The sequence below is a fragment of the Camellia sinensis genome, chromosome 6 (assembly GCF_055761805.1).
Source record: "Camellia sinensis isolate YWXY chromosome 6, ASM5576180v1, whole genome shotgun sequence".
NCBI classification, from domain to species: domain Eukaryota; kingdom Viridiplantae; phylum Streptophyta; class Magnoliopsida; order Ericales; family Theaceae; genus Camellia; species Camellia sinensis.
Window position 1 is genome coordinate 137,144,893 of NC_138966.1, and position 24,112 is coordinate 137,169,004.

At 36.9% G+C, this 24,112-nt stretch overlaps 1 protein-coding gene and 1 pseudogene across 2 annotated transcripts; both read right to left on the reverse strand.

Moving 5' to 3' along the window:
* Positions 1-22,330, reverse strand: TIC40 (hydroxyproline-rich glycoprotein family protein). Its single transcript, XM_028202431.2, has 14 exons — positions 21,899-22,330; positions 19,557-19,671; positions 19,348-19,405; positions 19,224-19,241; positions 14,154-14,457; positions 13,723-13,829; positions 13,571-13,634; positions 12,212-12,290; positions 7,838-7,878; positions 6,377-6,422; positions 5,653-5,747; positions 1,170-1,273; positions 1,044-1,091; positions 1-422 (listed from the first exon to the last, which is right to left on the reverse strand). Exons 1-14 carry the CDS (start codon positions 22,122-22,124, stop codon positions 363-365), a joined length of 1,365 nt encoding a protein of 454 aa, XP_028058232.1. The 5' UTR covers positions 22,125-22,330; the 3' UTR covers positions 1-362.
* On the reverse strand, positions 3,819-4,739 carry LOC145792918 (vesicle transport v-SNARE 12 pseudogene; annotated as a pseudogene). The gene has a single exon (XR_014333123.1). The product of XR_014333123.1 is annotated as a vesicle transport v-SNARE 12 pseudogene (transcript).
* Positions 22,331-24,112: the final 1,782 nt, after the last annotated feature.

Consider the following 24,112-nt stretch of genomic DNA (forward strand, 5'->3'; position numbering starts at 1 on the left):
TAATACAAAACGCCTATTTCCCATTTAAATAGGTAAATCCAAACAGCAAAGTAACTGGTTCGCCTTAGAGTTGGCATAACTACAAAATTTATCTTTCTAATATGTGCCCAAATACAAGATAGCTTTGAAGAATTGTTCTAGGATTTATAGGCTTACCAAACAAACCATGTACCCCAAAAAAGAAAAAGAAAGAACAACAGATACTTCTCTATTGATAGGTATGGCAATCAGAACGAGAGACATTCTTTATACAGTGATTTTGCAAATTTTTTTTTTTTTTTTTTTTGGTGACAAAATCAAGAGAAAAGGAAAGGGCACATATTTCAGACCCCTAAACTGCAGTTGTGCAACAACTAAGAGAATTAAGATGAACCTGTCACCCCAGGGAAGAGTTCTGATATTTTATTGAAAACATCCATAACCTGTGACGATGACAAATAAGCAGAGTATGAAGTACCGTAAAATTCCATAAACCATCACTAATGCTATGTTTGTATGTTTGTTTCAATGGAAACCAGTTTCAACCAAAAAACAAATAATCCCAGAAAACATTTTCCTATGTTGTGTCCTTGAAACTAATGTACTAATTGTTGTATTAGTGGTGGAAGCGGCAGTGGGATGGAGGTGGGGCGGTAGTGGCAGTGGAGCTGGTGGTGGCAATGATAGTGTGGTGGTATTGGTAAGAGTTTAGTTTGGAAAATGTTTTTTGCACAAATAAGCTTGTTTTCCGCCGTTGACCATGGAAAACATTTTCTATTAGACTTTTGCTTTCCATTGTACCAAAAGTCAGGAAGTGCAGAAAACATTTTCTACCCAAAGAAAAAATAGTGTGTAAGAGCAGAAGTAGCAAAAGCTCACACAACAGAAATAGACTATTAAAAAAAACGCTTTTTTTATGTTGATAAAACTTGTGAAAACCTGCTTGGAAGACTCGAGCAATTATTTCTTCCAAGTTTTTTTCCAAGCTAATTTTGCATGGCCAAAAAGAAAAAAAATCAGAGGTGATGGCCAAACATGAAATATAAACTTTGAGGCGTACATACCTCCTTGTCATTCTGATATTTTGCAATACTCAAAGGATTCTGCGAACACTGCAAAAAAATGAGTGTGTAAGAGAGAGCAAAGTTAGAATCAAGCAAGTACATCAATTAATTAGGGCATGGGCATACATCCATGATGGCTGCTTGAACTCTTGGATTTTGAAATGCCATGGCGACTTCGGGATTGGCCATAATTTTTGAAATAACTTCTTCAGGAGTAAGCCCAATTTGATCTGCAAAACACAAAATAAATTTAGTACTGAATCATGACAACAAGAGCAAGATCGTGAAATACAAGTAATATTTGATCTGCAAAACATAAAATGTAACAATAAAATAAATTTAGTACTGGATCATGACAACAAGAAGCAAGATCGTAAAATACAAAAACAAGCAAAGTCAGAAATCACAAATATCTATAGCATCCCTAGATTTAGTGTAAAAATCAATGTACAAAGAGAGAAATACAGAGAATATTGTATCTATTGATGTATTATTGATTGATATATTGATATATTGTGTATATTACAAATGGTGAGTGGCTCATTATATAGGAGAGGGTGAGTGTAGTAGGTGAGGAGTAGGTGAGGAGTAGGTGGTGGTAAGTGATGGTAAATTGGTGGTATGTGATGGTAAATTTTAACAGCCCCCCGCAAACTCAAGGAGGATAGAAACTAACCAACTTGAGTTTGGAGAGAGTAACAAAACAAGAAAATACATAAAAATAAAAGAGGATAGGAGACACTGTATGGTGGTGTCATAACGTTGTAGAGGACACTGTATGGGGGTGTCATAACGTGGTAGAGGACACTGTATGGTTATGGCAGACCGATGTAGAAGACAGTTTATGGGGTCATGTCGGACCGTTGTAGCAGACAATGTTGTGATAGTTGTTGTGACAGTTTACGGAGTCTTGCTGGACCCTTGTAGAAACTAACCGAAATCAATGTCGGGACAGTTTACAGAGTCTTGTCGGACCCATAAAGGAGCTAACCGGAATCAATGTCGGGACAGTTTACAGAGTCTTGTCGGACCCTTAAAAAGTCGCACCCTCAAAAGGTGTGCCCAATCTTTCAAAAGACGTGACATCAAAAGGCGTGCTCAATCCATAAAAAGACGTGCCATCAAAAGGCGTGCCCATGTTTTCAAAAGGCGTGCCATCAAAAGGTGCGCCAGACACGCGGCGATGCACGTGATCGACAGAACGCGTGTCGGCCTCTTTGTCATGGTCTTTATAAACCGAAGCGGAGGCTGAGGCTTGGAAGCAGAGACAAAAACCTGCTAGAAAAAACTCTGAAAAAACTCTTCGTTTTCTGAGAGAGATTTCTGAGAGAGATACTCGGTAACACTCTGTTTTCTGAGAGAGATTTCTGAGAGAGACACTCTGTAACACTCTGTTGTCCAGAAAATGGCTTCGTCTTCCCGTGGTCTGCTCACTCTCTTTCCAGACCTTAACGAGTCAACAAGAGAGATAACTGGTGCGGGGGCCAGTGAACCTCAACCAAGCGCCCCAGGGTTTGCTCCGTTGAACTTTCCTATGCGGTCTGTGGAGCAAAAAATGGCAGTGCAAACTGACATTGAAGCCAATCAGTATACTTTGAAGTCCTGTGTGGAGACGATGACGGCAGTCACAAACTTGTCGCACCGGCTGCAGAGTAGGACAAATGAGGTGCAGCATTTAAACGGCCAACTGGCTCTGCTCCAGCGCATGTATAAGGATGCGCGAGCAGAGATAAGTGTGCTGAAAGCGGAAAATAAGGAGCTGAAGCGGAAGGCCACCGTGATGTTCCGATTTGGAGGTCCGCCATATGCTGCAGTGGAGGAGGAGCAGGGGGGAGTGAACGTGCTCGGTGGACGAGGAAGCACGGAGGCAGCACCGTCAAGGGCCGCCCAGGACGGAGGCAAGAAGAAGAGACCGGCGGCAGAGTAGAGAAGAAAAATCCCGCCTGTGGATGTGTGTTTGTGGGTTGGTTTTTTTTTTTTTTTTGTTTTTTTTGTTTTTTTTGGTGTAAAATTGTGAACGGGGTTGATCCCCGGCATGAAGAAAGGATAAGTGTGTGGAAAGAAAACCGAGTTGGAATGGATTGGTTTTTTTTTTTTTTTTTTTTTTTTTTTGTTTAAGAATAAAAATAAAATGAAAGAAAACAAGGGATAAAGAAAATAGATAAAAAATATTTGTAGATGGATTATATGAAAAACATCAGTGTGATTGTTTCAAAATAAAATTGGGGTTAGTACCCCTACAAAAGATATATTATTGGAGAGTGGGTATTTGAAAAAAGATTAAAAGTGATTTGGAAAAAATAAATAAAAATAATTGATTTTGAAATCAAACAGAGGAGAGAGAGGGACAAACCCACGTGATAAAGTGGAGAGAGAGAGAAGGTGAGAGTAGAGAGCATAATAATGAGTCTGGGGTCATGGGATAGCGAATTTTCTAATAGATTTTCAAGTCCCAAACTAGGCTGGCAATTTGGCAAAGCAGAAATCAAACCAAAATATATATGTAACTATATATAAAGGTTATATAGCTTTTACCTTTTCCAACCCACATCATGCACAGCCTGTAAAGAGGTGTTGAACAGCTCAAGTTGCACAACACTGTTTAGCACCAAGATCACACTCGGGAGAGAGAGAGGAGAGAGAAGAGAGATGATGAGTGGGTATTTAAAAAAGAAGTAAAAGCAATGTGTTTATCTGTGTATGATAGGAGAGAGAGAGAGAGAGAGAGTCCAAGACCAAGGGGGCCACTAGAGTGATAGCCACAGTAGCCTCACCATTGCCTTACTGTTCAGAGGTCCATTGCGAAGATCCAACGGCCTAAGTCTCTGCTTCAACACCAATAACAACAGCAGATTGGTTCCTAAGAGGAGGTCCTTCACTTGCACTGCTCTTTACAAGCCTGAGATTCACATCAAAGAAGAAGGCCAACCTCAAACCCTAGACTTCCGAGTCTTCTTCCTCGACAATTCCGGCAAAAAGGTTTCTCCCTGGCATCGTCAATCCCATGAAGCTTCTTATGGGAATGCAGGAGAGTTTCACGTTGATTATGCAAATCTTGAAGGATGGAGACACCAAGCTCTTCTGTCTCCAGCGTAGTTCTTCTACTCTCCTTGATCCTGTCGCTTGACTGATTTAGTCTCTCGGTTGACATTGCCAATCTTTCTCTTTGATCCACAGAAATCACATGTGCATCTGCAATTCCAGACTTCAACAACTCTTCACGGACCTGATTAGCATCATTTGATGAGATTTTCTTAACTTCCCTTTTAACCTTATTTAGATCAGCCTTGTATTCCCTTAGCTTGGCAAGCAGGACAGCCTTCAAACTTGGCTGCAAACTTCTTGCCTCAAGATCCATTTTTCTTATCAAAACATCAGCTTCATCCACTCCAGTTTTTATTTCAGAAATCTTTTGCATCTTTTCCTCTCCATCAGGAAGAAGACCAGCAGAGTTACATTTTCTGGATAAATTGGCAGAAAGCTCGCAGTACTGGCGCTCATATCCTTCGAAAACCTGACTCATCGCTCCTCCAAAAGCTTCACAACACCCTCGTCAATGAAGTCAATTCCAAGGTCCACAGGGAAGGAAAGAGAGCGAGGATTGGGAATTTCGCAGGAAAAGCAGCGATCGGATCGGACTTCTCAGTTTTCGAATCCAAGAATCTCCGATTAAACGTAGACAGTGGGTGTGTGTGTGTAGAGGTCCGGCGGGCGGCCAAGGCGAGGCTGCCGCCCGCCGGTGAAGCGGAATTACTAAGTTTTCAACCTCGCTCTGATACCATGTAAAAATCAATGTATAAAGAGAGAAATACAGAGAATATTGTATCTATTGATGTATTATTGATTGATATATTGATATATTGTGTATATTACAAATGGTGAGTGGCTCATTATATAGGAGAGGGTGAGTGTAGTAGGTGAGGAGTAGGTGAGGAGTAGGTGGTGGTAAGTGATGGTAAATTGGTGGTAGGTGATGGTAAATTTTAACATTTAGACTAATCTAAGGAAAGCCTCACAGCTGGCACAAACATGTCCGCCTCCATTTTTCAATTGGTATCAAAGTAAGATCAACTTTTTTAATTACATTTGAATGACTGTCTAACACATGTTGGAGCATATCCAACGGTGTTGGCATATTACACATATGGAACACAAACACAGCATCCCAATTGGTATGTTTGTGCTCCCAAGGTGAAAAGGAAGCATTTTAATCTTTGGTACTATCATTTGCAAATCGCAATTCAGACCTGACAAAGCCAAATCAGATCCAAGTCAAATTCAACCAGTTCGAATCGAATTGTGTATCAATCAATTCACTTGCGATTTAGTCGATTCAGCCATGATATAGAAAGCTTAGGCCGTTTGGGAAGAGGTTATAAGTAACATGCCTGTATCAAAAACTAGATCTAATTTAGGAAAAACAAAGGTCTAACTACCTACCCATATGAGTCAAAATCTTTTTCTTTTTCTTTTTTTTTTTTTCTATTTCTATAGATAGTTACTCTATAATAATTTAATTGCATGAAATTCAATCTCGGTTTGAAACTTAACAATAGGCGTTTAGGAGAGTATACATTGGAACAAAGACACATCTCATTTTGGAACTTACCAAACTGCTGTTTCACCTCAGGACTCTGGAGATCAAAACTTTTCAAGGAATCCATCATGCGGTTATCCCATTCAGCGCCACCCCCCATGTTATTTCTGAAGAAATAAATACACATACATATCAAGAATATGAGAAGAAAAAAGTACGGAAAAAGAACTTCAATCAACCATGGACAGGCTAGCAATTTAGCAACGCATAATATAACAACAGTGTTAGCAACAAATTGCAATCTCACAAACATTATAGAAGGCGACTAAAAAATCCAGCAATAAAAACATAGATCATTAAAATTTATAATAATATATATATATACACACGAAAGGAACCATTAGAACAGATGTCCCTCTCCAGTTATAATGTACGCAATTGATATCAGGAATTGGCATCAAAAGATAGATATAAAAAATAACTAATTGCAGGAGAGAATTAGACATTATTGAGCACAATAAGAAAGATGACATGCGAAACGCAGAGTTGAATTGAAAGTACCACAAGACTCTCAAGAAAGATCAAATGAGTACAAACATAAGTGGACAGAATCCACAATGCAAACGATCAGATACAATAAAAAATCAATTCAAACGAGTGCACACTAGTAAAAAAAAGTGATGTAACAACAATAACAATAGGCCTTTTTAAAACATCAAATACAAATTCCAAAGAACAAAGAACAAAATGCTAGGAATCTATAAAATGATGCAAATAAGTGGAACAATGTACTTACAACATGTCTTCGAGCTGTTGACGGTATTGTGGATTTTGTAGCATCCCTGTTGCAAAAGATATGTTCAGTGTGAAAGCAATTGATAATCAATAGAAGAATTTCTCTCTTGCATTACAACAACTAAGAGCTCTTATTAATTGATATTGTTAGTGTTGTGCATAAAAGTTAATCTGTGAGATATGGTTGAGACAATATTGTAAAACAATCTTATCATTTAATCAATAATAAAAGGTAAGTTTATAGTCATGTTTACTTTGTTGTGTTATTGTTTATATGATAAGTCCATAAAATTAAAAAGAGAAGACATTCTTAAGAGTTAAGAATCTGAGACCAATACTTCTCAGTATTTTATTCTTGTATGTTTCAGTCAGAGGATTGTTAAATGGGTGTCAATAATTTGGGACGACTACCACGTGTCATGTTGGCTCAATTGGAAGAGTGGCTAGTATCGAGAATTCCTCTCTCCTACATTTTAGTAAACTTGTGAAGTTTGAAGGTACCACAGATTTGATATTTGCTTTGTGTGGATACTTTCATAGATTGGATAACTGAATGATTTTGGATTTGTGTAGACTCGAAGAATCAAGCAAGGAATTAGATTTAGCATTTGAGATATTTATGCTACCTATCTCTGTGGATAGTCAAATTTGAGTTTTGTATACATCAAAAACATGATCAAGGTGTTGGAATCAAAATATACATATATGTATCTCTGCGGATAGTCAAATTTGAGTTTTGTATACATCAAAAACATGATCAAGGTCTTGGAATCAAAATACATATATGATGTCCATACGATTCCTTTCCGTGGTATCAGAACTAGGTTTGTGATTTATGCAAAACACATAATTGTTGTCATAACAAGATTTAAATTTTGAATAAAAAAAAATTTGGGATTGCATGATATATCATTCAGTCACCATATGGTTTAATAAACCATAGTTTTATTTATTTTTTGGGTTCTTTGTTTCTATGAATTTATGTATATATGGTATACATGCATTGTATCTAAGAGCATAGAATGCTCTCGAAACAAAGCTACAAGAATTTGAATTAAAGAACCTATCAAGGGTATAACCAAATCCCTATTTTTGTTATACAGTTGAATTTTGTTACACTGATGAATTAAAGAACAAAGCTGCAAAGCTAAAAAGTTAATAAATATAAAGGAATAGATTAAAAACCATATATTGCATTTACTACAATTTATGGTAATTGAGAAAATCCTTTAGGCAGACAACTAGTTGGACCAAACAAAAATAATTCTGTATAACAGTGAACAAATAGAATTATAAGGGCATTGAAACATTACTGTGTAAAACTGATATATTATACTTTGTATTTTCCAAATTGTTTCTAGCACTAATTTCAAGAAATGAAATTTCATTAGTCACTTCTTATTTACAGTATAACCAAATCCACACTTTTATAAGAGAAAGTGACAGAGAATAATGGACTAACATTTAAATGTAGCAGGATTCCTCATCTCCTCCGGTAGATATCTGCCAGGATACAAAATGAAGTATAATTCTTTTTCAAATTAGTAAGAAGCATATGGAACCTCAACCCATATGCAATACTGAATAACTGTATAACAAAAAGCACAAAATAGTTCCAAATAAGTCAAAAAGCAAGTTAGGAAATTGCCTAGAAAATTTATTTCAAAACAGAAGCAGAAGAGGATTACCACAAAGAAACACTACCTCATGAGAGGATTTTTAGGACAGCAATTATGAATGACATAATCAATGAGATCTCTTCCAAGCAGTAGACTTTTAATCATTTTTGCTTTGAAGGAAACGAAGTCACTTTTATTAAGGGAACAAAGTATCCAAACTACAATTAGACAGGGAGGCAAAGTAAGCTAACACATGCAATAGTAGGGACTCGGACTCACCTTTCTTACCCTCCCCTTTATATGTTCTATAAGCATTTACCCAACTGGCAAGAGGAAACATCAACACGTTTTGAGCAGTCACAACAGGTCTACAACAATAATTGAAAGGAATCTGCTCAAGCTAGTTGGGATACATCTAGATATGACCCTAAACTAATTTTTAACCCTTGGGTAAAATTACATTACATCTCCTTGACAGGACTTCGACATACAAAACTCTGGCATACCATCCAGTGTCAAGAGAAAAACTACATGTTTGCCCACTACAATGGTTACATATTAATGCTCCACACTATGTGCATAAAAGATTGGGTTGGCACAAGACAAGAGAATGAGGGCATGGGCCGTGCTTTGAACTTCCCATACCTTCCTATATGTGCTGAACTGAGAAGTAAATCTGATGCTGTGAAAAAACAAAGAATCTGGGAATTTATTTTTATTTTTGATAAATAATCTGGGAATTAATCACTTGCACATGCCAAAAACATCAACAATTATTTATATTTCTGTTAGAATTTACCAATTTGCTCCTCCACCTACCATCTCCACTAGCACCCACTTCACCTACCACCTCCACTACACTACACTACACTACACCTACCATCTCCACTAGCACCCACTTCACCTACCACCTCCACTACACTACACCTACTACCACCTTCTCTTCTATATATAGGAGTTGTAATACATAACACAATATCAGAAATCAATCTTGTAATATACAGAAATATCAATCAATAATACATACATTTTTGCATGGTATCAGAGCCATAAGATTTAGGCCTGTATTTTGTTTTCTCACCGGCGGGCAGCCGGCCGGCAACCTTGCCTTCGCTGCCCGCTGGAATTTTAGAAACAGAGGGTGAAACCAAGCCATGCTCTGTCTCTGTTTTCCCTCAACAACAACAACAACAACAGGGAAACCCAACCTCTCTCTTCTTCTTCTCAGATCAGACCTCCATCAACTCGCTAGATGTGGAGGGTCCGGTCAATGAATGGTGGGATCGTGAGATCAAGACCACGAGTCATATCAGACCATGTGTTGACAAAGTGGAGACCAGAAGCTCCGTCTGCCACGTGGTGTTGCATACCTACACCAAGTGATACACCCCCGCATTTGAAGTATGTCACCTGCTAGACGAGCAGAGGATACGACGAAATCCCTCCGGAATAATCGACGGTCGGAATGAGCTGCCGGAGCTCCAGAGTCGGTGCGAAGTCTCCGAAATCATCAACACACGCCTCCGTAACCGCCTCCACGAACAGAACTCCCTCGGCGTTGCAATCGATTTCGATTCGACCGTCCTCATCTCTACCGAGCCGCCCCGCCATGGGGTAGAACGGCACGAGCGCTCTGCTCAGCCCTAGCTTCATCGTCTGACTCTTGGAGAAGCAAACAAAGAGAGAGAGAGGGGGAACACACCGAATGGCTCTGAACTCTACTCTCCTCTTTCCACTTTCACACCCACTACCTTTTTTTATTCAACCCACTAGATTTCTTTTATTTTCTTTTAATATATTGCCAACACACACACACACCACACCCACGTTCCTTTCCACTTTACTTTTATTTTAATATCTATATATATATTTTTTATTATTATCCTATCTTTCCACCGTCCTCTCCAATAATACTTCTCTCTCTCTCACTTTTAACCCTCTCTTTCCTTTCTTTTTATTTTCATCTGCACATCCCCTATATTTTCTCTTTCATATAAAGCGGCTGTGTTCTGCAACAATGCGATGGTGATGTTTGTTTTAAAAAAAAAAAAAAAAAAAAAAAAAAAAAAACAACAAACAAACAAACAAACAAACAAACACGGAGGAAGAAGACGAACTGCAAACTCATTTTATTCATATCGGGCCTCACCCCGATCACCATTTTACACACAAAAAAAAAAAAAAAAAAAAAAAAAAAAAATACAAACAACACAACCACACCCACAGTGAGATTTTTCTTTTCCCTTCTCTATTCTACTGCAGGTCTCTTCTTCTTACTTTTATCTTGGGTGTCCCGTGCCAGTCCGGTCTCCGTGTTTCCTTGTCCACCGAGCACGTTCACTCCCCCATACTCCTCCACAGCAGCATATGGAGGACCTCCAAATCGGAACATCACGGTGGCCTTCCGCTTCAGCTCCTTATTTTCCGCCTTCAGCACACTTATCTCTGCTCGCGCATCCTTATACATGCGTTGGAGCAGAGCCAGCTGGGAGTTTAAATGCTGCACCTCATTTGTCCTACTCTGCAGCCGGTTCGACAAATTTGTGACCGCTGTCATGGTTTCCACGCATGACTTCAGAGTATACTGATTAGCCTCAATATCAGTTTGCACCGCCATTTTTTGCTCCACCGACCGCATCGGAAAGTTCAATGGAGCAAAACCAGAGGTGTTTGGTTGAGGTTCACTGGCCACCGCACCAGTTATTTCTCTTGTGGGCTCGTTCAGTTCTGGAAAGAGCGTGAGCAGGTTCTGGGTAGCTGGACGGGAAGAAGAGGCCATGTTTTTGGGTTGCTAAGTGTTTCGGAAGGGTTGGTGACAGAATGGCAACAAAGTGTTCCACAGTTTCTCTCTCCGCAGAGGCAGAGTTTTTTCAGCGAAGGGTTGGTTTCAGAGGTTTCAGAATGGTATGCCTCAGCCTCAACCTTCGTCTTGGATAAATAGCCGAGGCAGCCACGCGTATCGCGCGCCTCTTGCCGCCCGACAAACTGGCACGCCTTTTCATGGCACATCTTTTGACAAAGTGGACACGCCTTTTGATGGCACGCCTTTTTGATGAATTGGGCACGCCTTTTGATGGCACGCCTTTTGACAAAATTGGGCACACCTTTTGAGGGTGCCACTTTTACAAGGGTCCGACACGACTCTATAAACTGTCCCGACATTTGATACCGGTTAGCTTTTTCATGGGTCCGACAAGACTCTGTAAACTGTCCCGACATTGATTCCGGTTAGCTCCTTTATGGGTCCGACAAGACTCTGTAAACTGTCCCGACATTGATTCCGGTTAGCTCCTTTATGGGTCCGGCAAGACTCTGTAAACTGTCCCGACATAGATTCCGGTTAGTTTCTACAAGGGTCCGACAAGACTCCGTAAACTGTCTTCTACAACGGTCCGACATGACCCCATAAACTGTCTTCTACAACGGTCCGACATGACCCCATAAACTGTCTTCTACATCGGTCTGACACGACCACACAGTGTCTGCTACAACGGTCCGACATGACCCCATAAACTGTCTTTTACATCGGTCTGACACGACCATACAGTGTCTCCTATCATTTTTTATTTTTATGTATTTTTCTTGTTTTGTTCCTCTCTCCAAACTCAAGTTGGTTAGTTTCTATCCTCCTTGAGTTTGCGGGGGGCTGTTAGAATTTACCAATTTGCTCCTCCACCTACCATCTCCACTAGCACCCACTTCACCTACCACCTCCACTACACTACACTACACTACACCTACCATCTCCACTAGCACCCACTTCACCTACCACCTCCACTACACTACACCTACTACCACCTTCTCTTCTATATATAGGAGTTGTAATACATAACACAATATCAGAAATCAATCTTGTAATATACAAATCTCCACTAGCACCCACTTCACCTACCACCTCCACTACACTACACTACACTACACCTACCATCTCCACTAGCACCCACTTCACCTACCACCTCCACTACACTACACCTACTACCACCTTCTCTTCTATATATAGGAGTTGTAATACATAACACAATATCAGAAATCAATCTTGTAATATACAGAAATATCAATCAATAATACATACATTTTTGCAATTTCCATTATATACTAAAGCATCAACAAACTAACAACTTGCATTTGACACGAATGAAATTGAGGCAAGAGCTTAAATCTGAAACTTCACTAAGCCTAGGAGCACAAAAAGAACATAAAGATGAAAGTAATATTACGGATAAACCATCTTCTGCACTGTAGGATCTTCCATCATTTTTTCCAAAGCTTCCACTGACAAACCAGAACTCCCTTTTCCTGTCAATAAATGGATTAGAACTTCACTTGAGTTCTTCAGTTAAAAAGAATAAAACAATAACAATTGGGCTTTGTTTTAAATAGTTTTATGGGAAAAGCAAGAGTAAACAAATTGTGATAGTATTTCAAGCAAATTTGAAACCTGCAACTTTAGAAAATGAAGTCAGAACTCATCTTTCACATCTAGAAACCCTAGATGTCTTCTTCTTCCTCATACATCCCTAAGCCTAGAAGCTTTCCATATTCAAAATAAACCAAAGTTCCAATTTTAGGGAGCCTTGACTCCTGTTTCCAAAGCTGTGCCACATAAGCGGGTGACATGGATACTTGTCTTCAGCAAAACCATATGAAGCAAGGTATTTTGATGCACGCTTGAGAACAAGAATGGCAAATTGAGGTCAAGTTTTATTACTAGGTCTCATATGGAGTCCTTATTACGTCTAGATTACTGTTGATAGTTAGGGTCAAAATTTCTTATTTTGAAGCCAATCCTAATAGAAATATGGGAAGCTTTTATGGATGCACATGATCAATCTATTCAAGATCCTAGACCACCATAAGCCCAACTTACAAGCATATTCTAAATTTCCTAATACACCCTACATCATATTTAAACTTCAGTTTTGATTTTGAACTTCAGGATATGTAAAGAGCTATTAGTTGTACAGCAGCACAAGATGTTGAAATGTGTTATATTTGTTTAAATGCCCACTAACTGATCTCATGCTATACATTTCCACTTAAGAAATATCAGGCTGCAACACATACATTATGAAAGAATACAATTTTTTCAAACAAAGCTCAACCGTGGAAAGCAAAACTGTTCAGTAGTTTACTCGTCTCAGCAATTGTGAAGACATCTAATTAGTGGTGGTGTTGTTTTCGATGTTTCTTCACAAACCAGCATCAATGAAGCCCACATAATCGTTGACTGCCAAAAAATGTTTCCTTATCTTTCTTTTGCTGTTCTTTTTCTTCTTTCCTTTTTCATATATGGCTGTAGGAAACTTGAACAAATATCAAAACTACACAACTGAAACTAAATTTCATCTGTCAGGGCAATCATTAATACAGAGTACAGACACCATATTTGCCTGGGAAGGAGAAAACTAGATGTGCATCACAACTTAACCACACAAGATAGAACATGCATGGTAATGCCTACTATTATCGGATATCAGCATATATGCACAATAAGATACCTTGCAGGTAAACTTATATTTAATTTATGTTAAGAAGGAAACAACAAGCAAATGCTTCTAGATGATTCTTATACTTACGAGCAGACGAGGAAACTTCAGAAGCACCAACCCCAGGAGTGTAAGCAGTTCCGTTTTGAGAAACCTTCATTAAATTTTCAAATGAATTAATCTGGGACATGTTATATGTAACCACCATAGGCTCAAAAAATAGATCAAACTTGAATCCTTACTTGATCAGCAGGCTCAACATCCTTCGATGAATCTGACTTAGTTGTTTCATCAAAACCTCCAAAAGGGCTCTTCTGTATTGTTTCTTCAGGAGAAACATCTACAAAAGCTGCAAATATGAGTTGCCTTAGAATCTGTAGCAACTAGAAATTCAAGATTCACATAATAATTGCCCCATACATGATTGGAAAAATGACGGCTGTTTTTTGTCAATGGTTTTTCATACAAAGAATCATAACATAGTAAGCACCAAACAATGCATGCATGCTCACTTCCCATATGCCCATAACACATAAACAAGTAGCAGATGCTACGTGGGTGTCATTACCAGACTATTGTAGCAGGTGTTACTTTTTTTTTTCTTTTTTTTTTTAACATGTATATAATAATCAAAATTGAAAATAGTAAAATTAAGAAAGATATTATTTGATACCATATTTCTTGGGTCCCTCCTCGTCTTGATCGTATTTGACATCTGTGGGAGGAGGGACCTCCACTTTGGTCATTGGAACGTCTACAGTCACCACAGATTGAGAGGTGGCTGGAGAAGGTGAGGCAGCTGGCCCTGATGTTGCAAAATTTGGAAAAGGAGGTGAGGTAGTTGGCCCTGAGTTTGGGGGAGGTGGGAAAGGAAAAGGGAAAGGTGATCCGGGCGAAAAGCCAGCATTATTGAATTGGTTATTTTGTGAATCCATCTGGCCCATCATAGTCTTGAAAGCTTGTTGCATTGCATATTTCTGAAAGAATCATATTACAACTCACTCAGATAACAAGCATATGAGAAAAGGTCAAGTTCAAAAAATATCTTCATGAAGACACACCATAACAAATTTTATAAACCAATTCAATTGTCGACTTTAAAAAGTAAGTAAAAATAAAAGAAGAAGAAGATAAAACCTAATTTTGAATTAGAATCGAATCATTGATGTGACAAAAATGAATGTCCAAAGAATGAAATTAATACACAACTCTACTAGCAGTCAAAAATTGATTAAATTAGAAAGAAGAAAAAAGTCACAAGAATACTGATTTGGGGGGGCAGCAGTGGCAGAAGCAGCAGCAATGGCTGCTGTAACTGCAACCAAAAAAAAAAGTTAAGGCAGAGGTGTAGACCTAGGGTTTCAAGGGAAGGTTTTGATGGAGCACGGTGCTGATTGATTAAGGGTTTCAGCTTTGAGCTGTGGGGAGGGGAGTAAAGAGGGCAGACGAGAGGGGGGTGGTGGTGAGCACCTGCAGTGGCTGCTGTTGTTGGAGGGAGAAAGGTGCATTTTGGGGTGGTTGATAAGGAGTTAAAGAGGCAGTATGTAGGGACTAGGCTGGCATAGACCATTGGTGGTGATGGGGAGTGCTTGATCTGAAATTCTTGACTTCTACCCTATTCTGTTTCAGAGAGATTCTGCTCACGAATTTTAAAAACTGAAAACTAATACCAAATGATGAAAATTAGACTTGAAATTTTTATAGTAGCTTGAATATGGATTACACTTGAAGTAGGAATTTTCGGGAGGTTTTCAGAATAAAAGTCACACAATCCTCCATCCCAAATTGTTGGTCAATTTTCGGCATTCATGCCTCTTAATTGAATCAATAAATAATGATTTTTATAAATAAAATAAAAAAAATTCAAATTTTTTTTCACAAATTAAAAGATCTCTATTAGTTCTTGTAATTCCTTATTGAGATCAAGATCTCATTCCATTAGACCCAGTTCGGTCAGATTAGTTCCATAATATAGCTTGCCCGGACCAGGCTTTCAGTTTTTGATCGGGCTGGCCTAATGAATGATCATTATTCAGGAGCAAAAGAAAAAGACTCAAGGGTTTCATAAATAAAGTATTCAAAATCGTTGAAAAAGAATAAATTAAAAGATATAAATAATTTTTTGGAATGTCTGGAATAGTAAAAATGGTCAAACAATTTGGGACAGAGAGAATAATTTGAAAACCTGTCCAAAAAACTGTTGTAGGATGGATAAATTTAAAAATATGTAACTCAATGGGTATAACTAAATTTGTACCAAAACAACAGAATTTGAAACCTTTTAGGGTCTGGTGTATCATGCGTTTGGCCTTGCATGGATTGCTTTTGTAATTTAGGAGAGTAGGCAATTTATGAATATGACGCTTAAACTGACCTGTTGGCAAAATAATGGTTAAAATTGAACTCAAAGACCTCATAATTGTATGAGACCAAGTCGAAAAGTAAATAGACACATTAATTAAGGATGAATTCTAAAAATTGGTGATTTATAGACCACTGCAGGTTGACTTGTGAATTTTTGTTGCTGTTAGACAGAACAAAGGAATCTGTCCAGATTGTAAACCTAGACTTGATTTGGGATTTAGTGGGACTTGGACACAGACCCATTCAATTTTGGGCCTAAAACCTCATAAGACGTGAATTAGGAAATTGGTTGTGCCTCGTGTTAGTTGAGTTAAGACGTGTGAGTACGCAATTTAATTTGGTGATGTATTCGCTTTGTAACTTCATGTCATGCCTACAGAGCAACTATAGTGAGTAATTTTGCATGTGTTTAATTCAGGGCACTAGTTTGTGTATTCTGGCATTAGTTGAGTGTGGTGCTTTCATTTGGACCCCAAGTAAGTAGTGCATGCTATATATTTTTAAAATTTCCCATTCCCCAAGAATTATTTTGTAACTGAAAATGATTTATTAAATGTCTTGAAAAATGTTTCAAAAACCATCTTCGAAATCTATTGTCACATAATATTATTAAATCACCTTAAACACTTGACATAGAATGGTTTGAAAAGAAATGCTTTATTGTATTAAATGTTTTGAGCTTCTGAATCTATGATTGGTATGTATGTACTTACTAGGACCGTATAGAAAGCACACGGGATAGATCCGCCTGTTATGGCAAGATCGTGATGACACTGACAAATAGAGAAGGTCCACACTGTGACAGCTCTAGTTCTCAATGATTGAGGGAAAAGGGCTCATGCACCAGATGACCTGACATCAGAGCATCTTAGAAAAGGCTGAGGGTCCATCCCAAAGATGAATCTATGTACAATTATTGGATCCAATAGGTCATGCTACCTAGAGAAATTGATGTCATTTATATGAATATATATGTGGTACTCAAATGTTGATAATAACTATGTTATGATCATACTCCTGTGGAATTTGACTTGATTATTTTGAGAAGAGAGAATGGAAGCATGAATTCTACTATGAAATATCTTTATTGTAAAAACTTGATCACTATAACCTTTTGAATATAATGTATTGTGTCATTGTAGTTGGAACTATACTGTTACTTCAGAACTAAATCCCTTGTTTTTTACACTTACTTACTATCCATATCTACTCACTAAGCTATCAAGTTGACCCATTATTGAACATTTCAGGAGAGAGGAGGACCTAGCTTTGGACTCGTGGCTGGCAGGGACTCTACCTTATGGACATCTAGAACCCTTTTTCATAACATTTTAGTCTTTCATTATGTTTAGACTGTTGCTTTGATGGTATTTAGATATTCGTCAAAGATGTAATTTGTTGTGAGTTGTGTGTCCCACCTGATAGTACAGTGTTTGTTGGGATTGTTAGGGTAGTTTGTGCCCATATGATTCTTTGAGATATTGTGCATTAAGATTTGACTTTTTTAACCTTACGTGTACCTTGGGTTAAGGCCCATTGGTTCACGGCTGGTCATACGCAGTGTTTGAATTGTGACACAAGTGCAAATGAGAACGTAAATTTAGTTGGATTGTTACAAGAATGTCTCGGGTCAACATGGATCTCCAAGTTAGTTAATCCAAAAACTTATAAACCTTTCAACTAGAAATGGCCAAGCATTCAAATATATTTCAATACATTCTTAGATACACATGAAAAGCTATTTCGAGTGCTTGAAAACCGAAAATGCTATGTGGATTTGGCTCAACTCTAGTCAACACTTCGTATTCTCAATGGCTACCTCACCATGTCATGCCAATCAATTCCTTCTTAATGAGAGGAACCATATGCCAGTCTCCCAATAGACTAAAAATCAGCTTGCTTGCAGATTTAGCCATTTTATTCTAACCAAATTTGTTCAACAACCAGAAACTCTTGAAAATATTGGAGAATCAAACAAAAGTATGAAATCACAAAGACAGCCATGAAAAAAAAAATTATAAAGAAAGAATAATAAATGTTTTCCATATTTCCATGCAGAACAACATATATAATGCAGACATATGATTTGTAGACATGAGCAGAAGCAAGTGCCATCACAGACAACAGGTACCCAACATCCGACACAGCCACCTTGAAAATGAAGACATGACAACACACCATACATACATATGTAATAGTATATTTATTTCTATATGAAAATCAACATATATTGTTTTTGCTTTCTGATACGAGATTAGGCAGTTTGATAACAATAGCGAATTTGTAACAAATATTAGGTATTTGCCCAATTAAAGAAAAAATTAAATTAAATATGAAATTACTAAAGTTACAAAAAGCCCCTTTCATTTCCAAGTACGGACACTTCCATGGAGGAGGCGTGTCGTGTCGAAGATGACACTCTACAAACAATCCTAAAAGCATGTCCCACACTTCTTCAACATGTCATAATTAAAATTTTAAATTCATAATATTGGACACTTTACAAACACTTCTCAAACACCTTGGCGACACTTCGTAGGCAACAATGTCCTACATTCTTTGGAATGCAACTTGTGCATTCTAAATATGCTTTGAAACATTTATAGGATGAATATATCATGTCAATTTCAATGTTCTGAAATTGTTTTGCATTCTTTAGAAATCTTGTTGTTTAAGTTATTGAATATATGGCTTTCTAATTTAATTAGTATTATGTTGTTGTTGTTGTCATTTATTTATTTATTTATTATTACCATTGAACAAACCATTCATATCTTCAACATATAATAAATTTATTTAAAAAATATTTTTAACATGTTCCAAGCGTATCGTGTCATGTACATATTAAAAATTGTCTTGACAGCGTGTCGCATGTCCATGTATCTGCTAATTCTAACTCATGAAAGGCACAAGGTGGTTTATTATAAGAGGTAAAGGATGCTACTTCTTTTGTTCAATTTTCTAACTCAATAAAAGGCATAAAGGTGATGTATTAGGTGAAATCAAGTTCATTATGCACCAAGTGATCATCATGGATGGAAATATCAATAATAAGTTGGGTGCTAAACCAGGATACTTTGGTTGGAGATTACAATTGAATCCCTAAAAGTTTTAATTGCTGACATCAACAGAACAGATGTCAGCAGCAAAAAAATAAGTTTCAACCTCTGATATTTATAATCAATGGCTGCAACAGTGCCTACCTTATTCCACAATTCTTCTTCCCATTACAGCAAAAATTACAAACAAGCAAATTGATTTTAAGGATGATGGTGAGATGCTTACATTCTAGACATTGATTTTGCAAGTTCAGGAACATTTAAGTGGTACTATAAAATTTACCTGCAATGTAATTCCAGATAGATTTTATGACACTCACCTTTAAGTTCGCAGCCACCTGCCATGTAATTCAGGTTGTCAAAACAAACGCAGAGAAATGAAGCATCTTATAAAAATCAAGACTAATATTACATAAACAGCATGCAAGTGATCCAAATTCTCACCCATGAGAAAAGTGCAGAGAGACCAACACCAACTCCAATCCAAAATAGTGGAGACCCACTAGAAACACAACCAAAAGAGTATAAAGCATGAGTATATCTATACAGATACTTAAAAACTTAGAAGTCCACATGGAACTCAGGCACCTAGTTAATAATGTAAATAATTGAAGCACAATAAATAAAAGACGAAAAGAAAAAATGATTATTACACATGTGACGGTGGGGGTGGCACAGTAAGTTGTGGGTTAACACCAACTGAAGAGTTTTCTTGGCTACTAGAAGAAGTAATGCTTGCAAAACATTCCCCCCTTAGCTTCTCTAGCACTGTATAACAGAATGTGTCAAAATAAGCAGAAAAAAACTAACAGCAAGAATATAACAAAACAGTACTGATTGACCTGAACAGTAGATGAACAAGATTCATCTGCATAAAAGGAAAAAGGTGAACCAAAGAAAGATGTTGACTACAAAATTATTATCACAATACAGTAGGAAATGACACAAACAGTCTTAAGATATACACACACGCACACAAAGGGAAGTGGTTAAAAGTGAGGAGAGAGCTTTGAATAATCAAAAGATCAAAAACACTTTGTTGAAACCAGTCTCTAGCCAAGTCCACTCACACAAATGCAACAAAAACACATAAAACGGGTTGTTAATAATGTATACTTGCAATTTACACATATCTGCCCACTGTGACCAGCACTACACTCAGATTTTAAGGACTCAAAGAGCAAATGTCCAGCCATGATATTTTAAGCACAGACACTTATAAGGTGGAGTGTCCGTCCAATACGTGTCCGACACCAATACTCATTGAACACTTCTTAACACTCTATGGACACTTCCCGACAGGTGTTGAATACACTTATATATGACTCAAACACACTTCTAACACTTGGCAAATACATGTGATCATCGCTTAGATGCACATGAAACACATTAAAATTTTGAACAACATAACCTAAGATCTAATGATTAAAAAAAAATAATCTAGAATTATACCTATTAATTTATCTTTCCTTAAACTTTAGAAATTTGTAATATGTTGCATATTTCTATTAACATTGAATGATATATTTAATATATATATATATATATATAACATGTAATAAATATATTAAACCATATATATTGCTTGTGTCCCACACATGTCATGACTTTAGTGTTTTTTAAATTATCGTGTAGGCGCGTCCACGTTGTGTAACATGTTTGTGCTTCTTTGCCCATTAGCAAGGCCGAACTCTAGGCAAGGCCATACGTTGGCACATCAGACACTGGTGGTGCCTTGATAGCCCATTCAGCACAACAACATTCACCGAGAACGTACTAACCGAGCAAAAGTAATGTGTGTCCCCTAAGAAGCACGGACACGTGACACAACACGAATACGACCAAGACACGCCGACACGACAATCCTCAAAAAATACAGGATACGACACGTGGAGGACACACACATAATATATAATTATATATATTTATTATATGTCACATATATGAATATATCATTCTAAGACAATACAAAAATACAATATAACACTAATTTATATTATTTTTCTTTTATCATTGTATTCTAAGTTATTTTGTTCAAACTTATAATTAATTTTTTGTGTGTCTAATCAATGGACACGTGTATCCTTTAAGTGTCCAAAGAGTGTCCAAGTCAAAATTCTTTCCAAAAAAATAAGACATGTTTGTATGAGGGTCAGATACGTGTCGGGAAAGTGTCCGACCCGAACATACCACCCTTTGAGAAGTGTTTGTGCTTCCTAGTGTGTCCCAAACCTCATGGATGAGAGCACCTCACAGCAACACTCTAACCTTGGTAGCACCAACTCCAAACACCCCTCGTGAATGCTTAGGGCCCACCCCCAAGTTGGCTATGGAAAATGGGGTTGCCACTTAGTGGCCCATAACGGCACCAGGGAAGGTAGAAAGCACACCTACAAGAAGCTGCAAGCTTTACCAAATGCTAACTGAACAACAAGCATGATGGTCAACTACACACTTCTCGATAGTGGCCTTACCATACTAGAATACTATGATAAAAACACCAAATCATGGGGGAAAATCTGACAGAAATCCAGTAATCACTTGGGCTAAGCAAATCCAATAAATTCAATTTTTATCAGCTCAAAATCTAGAACATAATTACAGTAGCCCTGCCAGTCTTGTTGTAAATTCCAATTGTCATGCCCATTGAGAAGTTCTGAAAGTTCATTAAAATTTCATTATGAGCATGCACAGGTTAGTTGTATCGCTCTTCCCTTTGTTTCAATTCACTAAATTCTCACCACAAGCCAATCAGTTTGTCATCTACAGAAATAGTTCGAAACCTCATCAACTAAGAACCTCTACGTGCAGAACAAAAATCATTCAAAAACTGAATCTTTTATTAAAATTAACTATATAAAAAAAAAAAAAAACCCATTAATCCACGCCTTAATTGAATCCAATAGACACATACCCACACACACACACACACACACACACACACATATATATATAGAGAGAGAGAGAGAGAAGCAAGTAGAGAGAAGCAGAGCACCGTTGGTTTTGGGGAGTCGAAGAGGAGGTCGAGCGCGGGTAGGGTGAGATTGAGAGAGAGCTGAGACAGAAGAAGTTGTGGGGGGTTTGTTGAGACAGCTTCTTCTGGGCGTACGAAGCAGATGAGGAAGGCCAAAGGAGTATCTGATTGTTGAGGCCATATCTTTGGCGTTTGCTGAACAACCCAGTACCATTTGGGGGGAAGAAACTAGGGCTAGGTTTTCCATCCTCGGCTACCAGATTTCAAAATATAGCTCCTAGTATGTTATTCTTTGTAGAGGGAGAAGAAAACTAGAAAGAAAGATGGAAGTAGAGAAGAAGATGGAGGAGGAATATTTATCCCAAAAAAAAAAAAAAAAAAGAAGATGATGAAGATGGAGGAGGAATTAGCAGAGGTTTTTAGCCAACACTCTAGTGCGTGGCAAGTGGCCACACTTTGATAGAGTTGACACTAGGGTTGTTTTGGGGTTTTAGTTTTTTCTCTTTTTTTTTCATCTTTTTATGTGGTAAAAAAAATGGAATAACAACAATAACGGGTGTTATTCACTCTGTTTATAATTTTTGTGAACACTAGTAATTAAATTATAAGATTATAAAATAAACACTAATAATTAAATTAAAATATTAATCATATAAAAGAAACTTAATAATGATTAATTAAAAAAGAATCACGTAATAACATGTAAATTAAAAAAATTAAAAATATCCAAATAATAGATATATTTCAGTGTGTGAGGTGATTAATTATCTGTAATATAATGTCAAAACATAAAAGAACTTACTGTTCAACAACTAAAAAAGTAACTCAAGCAGCAAATCCAAACTTAAATCCAAACTTTAGAGGTTCCTCGATAGTATCATTGTTATGCAGATTTTTTTTTCCCTATGAGTTGTGATTATAAAAAATAATGTAAGAAATGAAAATAACAAATCCATAATATAGATTAATATAAAATTGGTATTATGTATAAAATAATGTACGAAAAAATAAAAAGAAAAAAAAAAGTAATTTAACATTAAAAAAAATCTTAATACCCTTGAAAAAATTAAGAATAAAAACATGAAACGCAAAATTGATATTAGATTATTCAACTCTATATCACACAGAAAACCGGGAATGGCCACCAATATATTTGTTATTCAACTGTATATTTATTTTTAAGTATAGTATAATCAATAAATAATGTACACCCAGACAGTTATGGAAGTTTGAGGATGTCAAATTGTATAAGAAGAGGCAGATAGCAGAGATATCATCTACTGTCATACCTAATTTCTTACATTTCTAAGCACAAACCGTGTGTTTGACTAATCTTTTAGTCGATTCTTCCCAAAACACTACTACAAATATCAATCCTTTTTATATGTATATATATATATATAGAGAGAGAGAGAGAGAAAAAAAAAAACTGAGAAATTTCAAACACAAAAATTCTATGTATTTTGAAATTTCTCTATGTTTTAAAACCAAAGAAATTTCAAAACTTTACAAATCGGAGAAATTTCAACTAGAAAAATTTCAAAACACAATTGAAACACAATTAAAATTTCTCTCTCTTTCCACTCAAAGAACGGCAACTACAATAAGTTCTAGGGCACACTCAACGAGTTAGTAAACTATTGACCATAATTGAAATATATATAAAAAATAAATTAAAAAAAGTCATCATAGTGTTTAATGCATTATTCATTTCCAATTTTATCACTGAAAGGTGACTTCAAACAAAGAATATTCAATATATATGAACTTTCTTTGATTTTTGATTTTTCTAATTTGTGATTTTACATCTCAGATCCTCATTCAATTCCAATATTTTACTCGTTCTCCTTTTTATTTGATTGTTGATTTTGCTTTCAAAGTTTTTGTTTTAATTTGGTTTAGTTTTTTTTTTTTTTTTTTTTTTCTGATGTTCTTCTTGTTCTCTCCATACCAATCTAGTTTCTGTCAAGCCCATTTTTTTTCCCTTTTTCTCAAAACCCTATTAGCTTAATTGGAATCTTTTATGCAATCATGTATTCTAATTTTGTCTAACATTTTCCATCGTCGGCAACATTGTCGTCACCGCCAAACTCTCCAAATCAGCTTCCATCAACTGCCTATTCGGTACAATATGAAGTCTCAAATTGAACACGTACGAGTGTCTGTCAACGAAGATCGACGAATCATTGAGTGTGAAAATTGTCATAGTCATCATGAACACCATCATAGCCATAA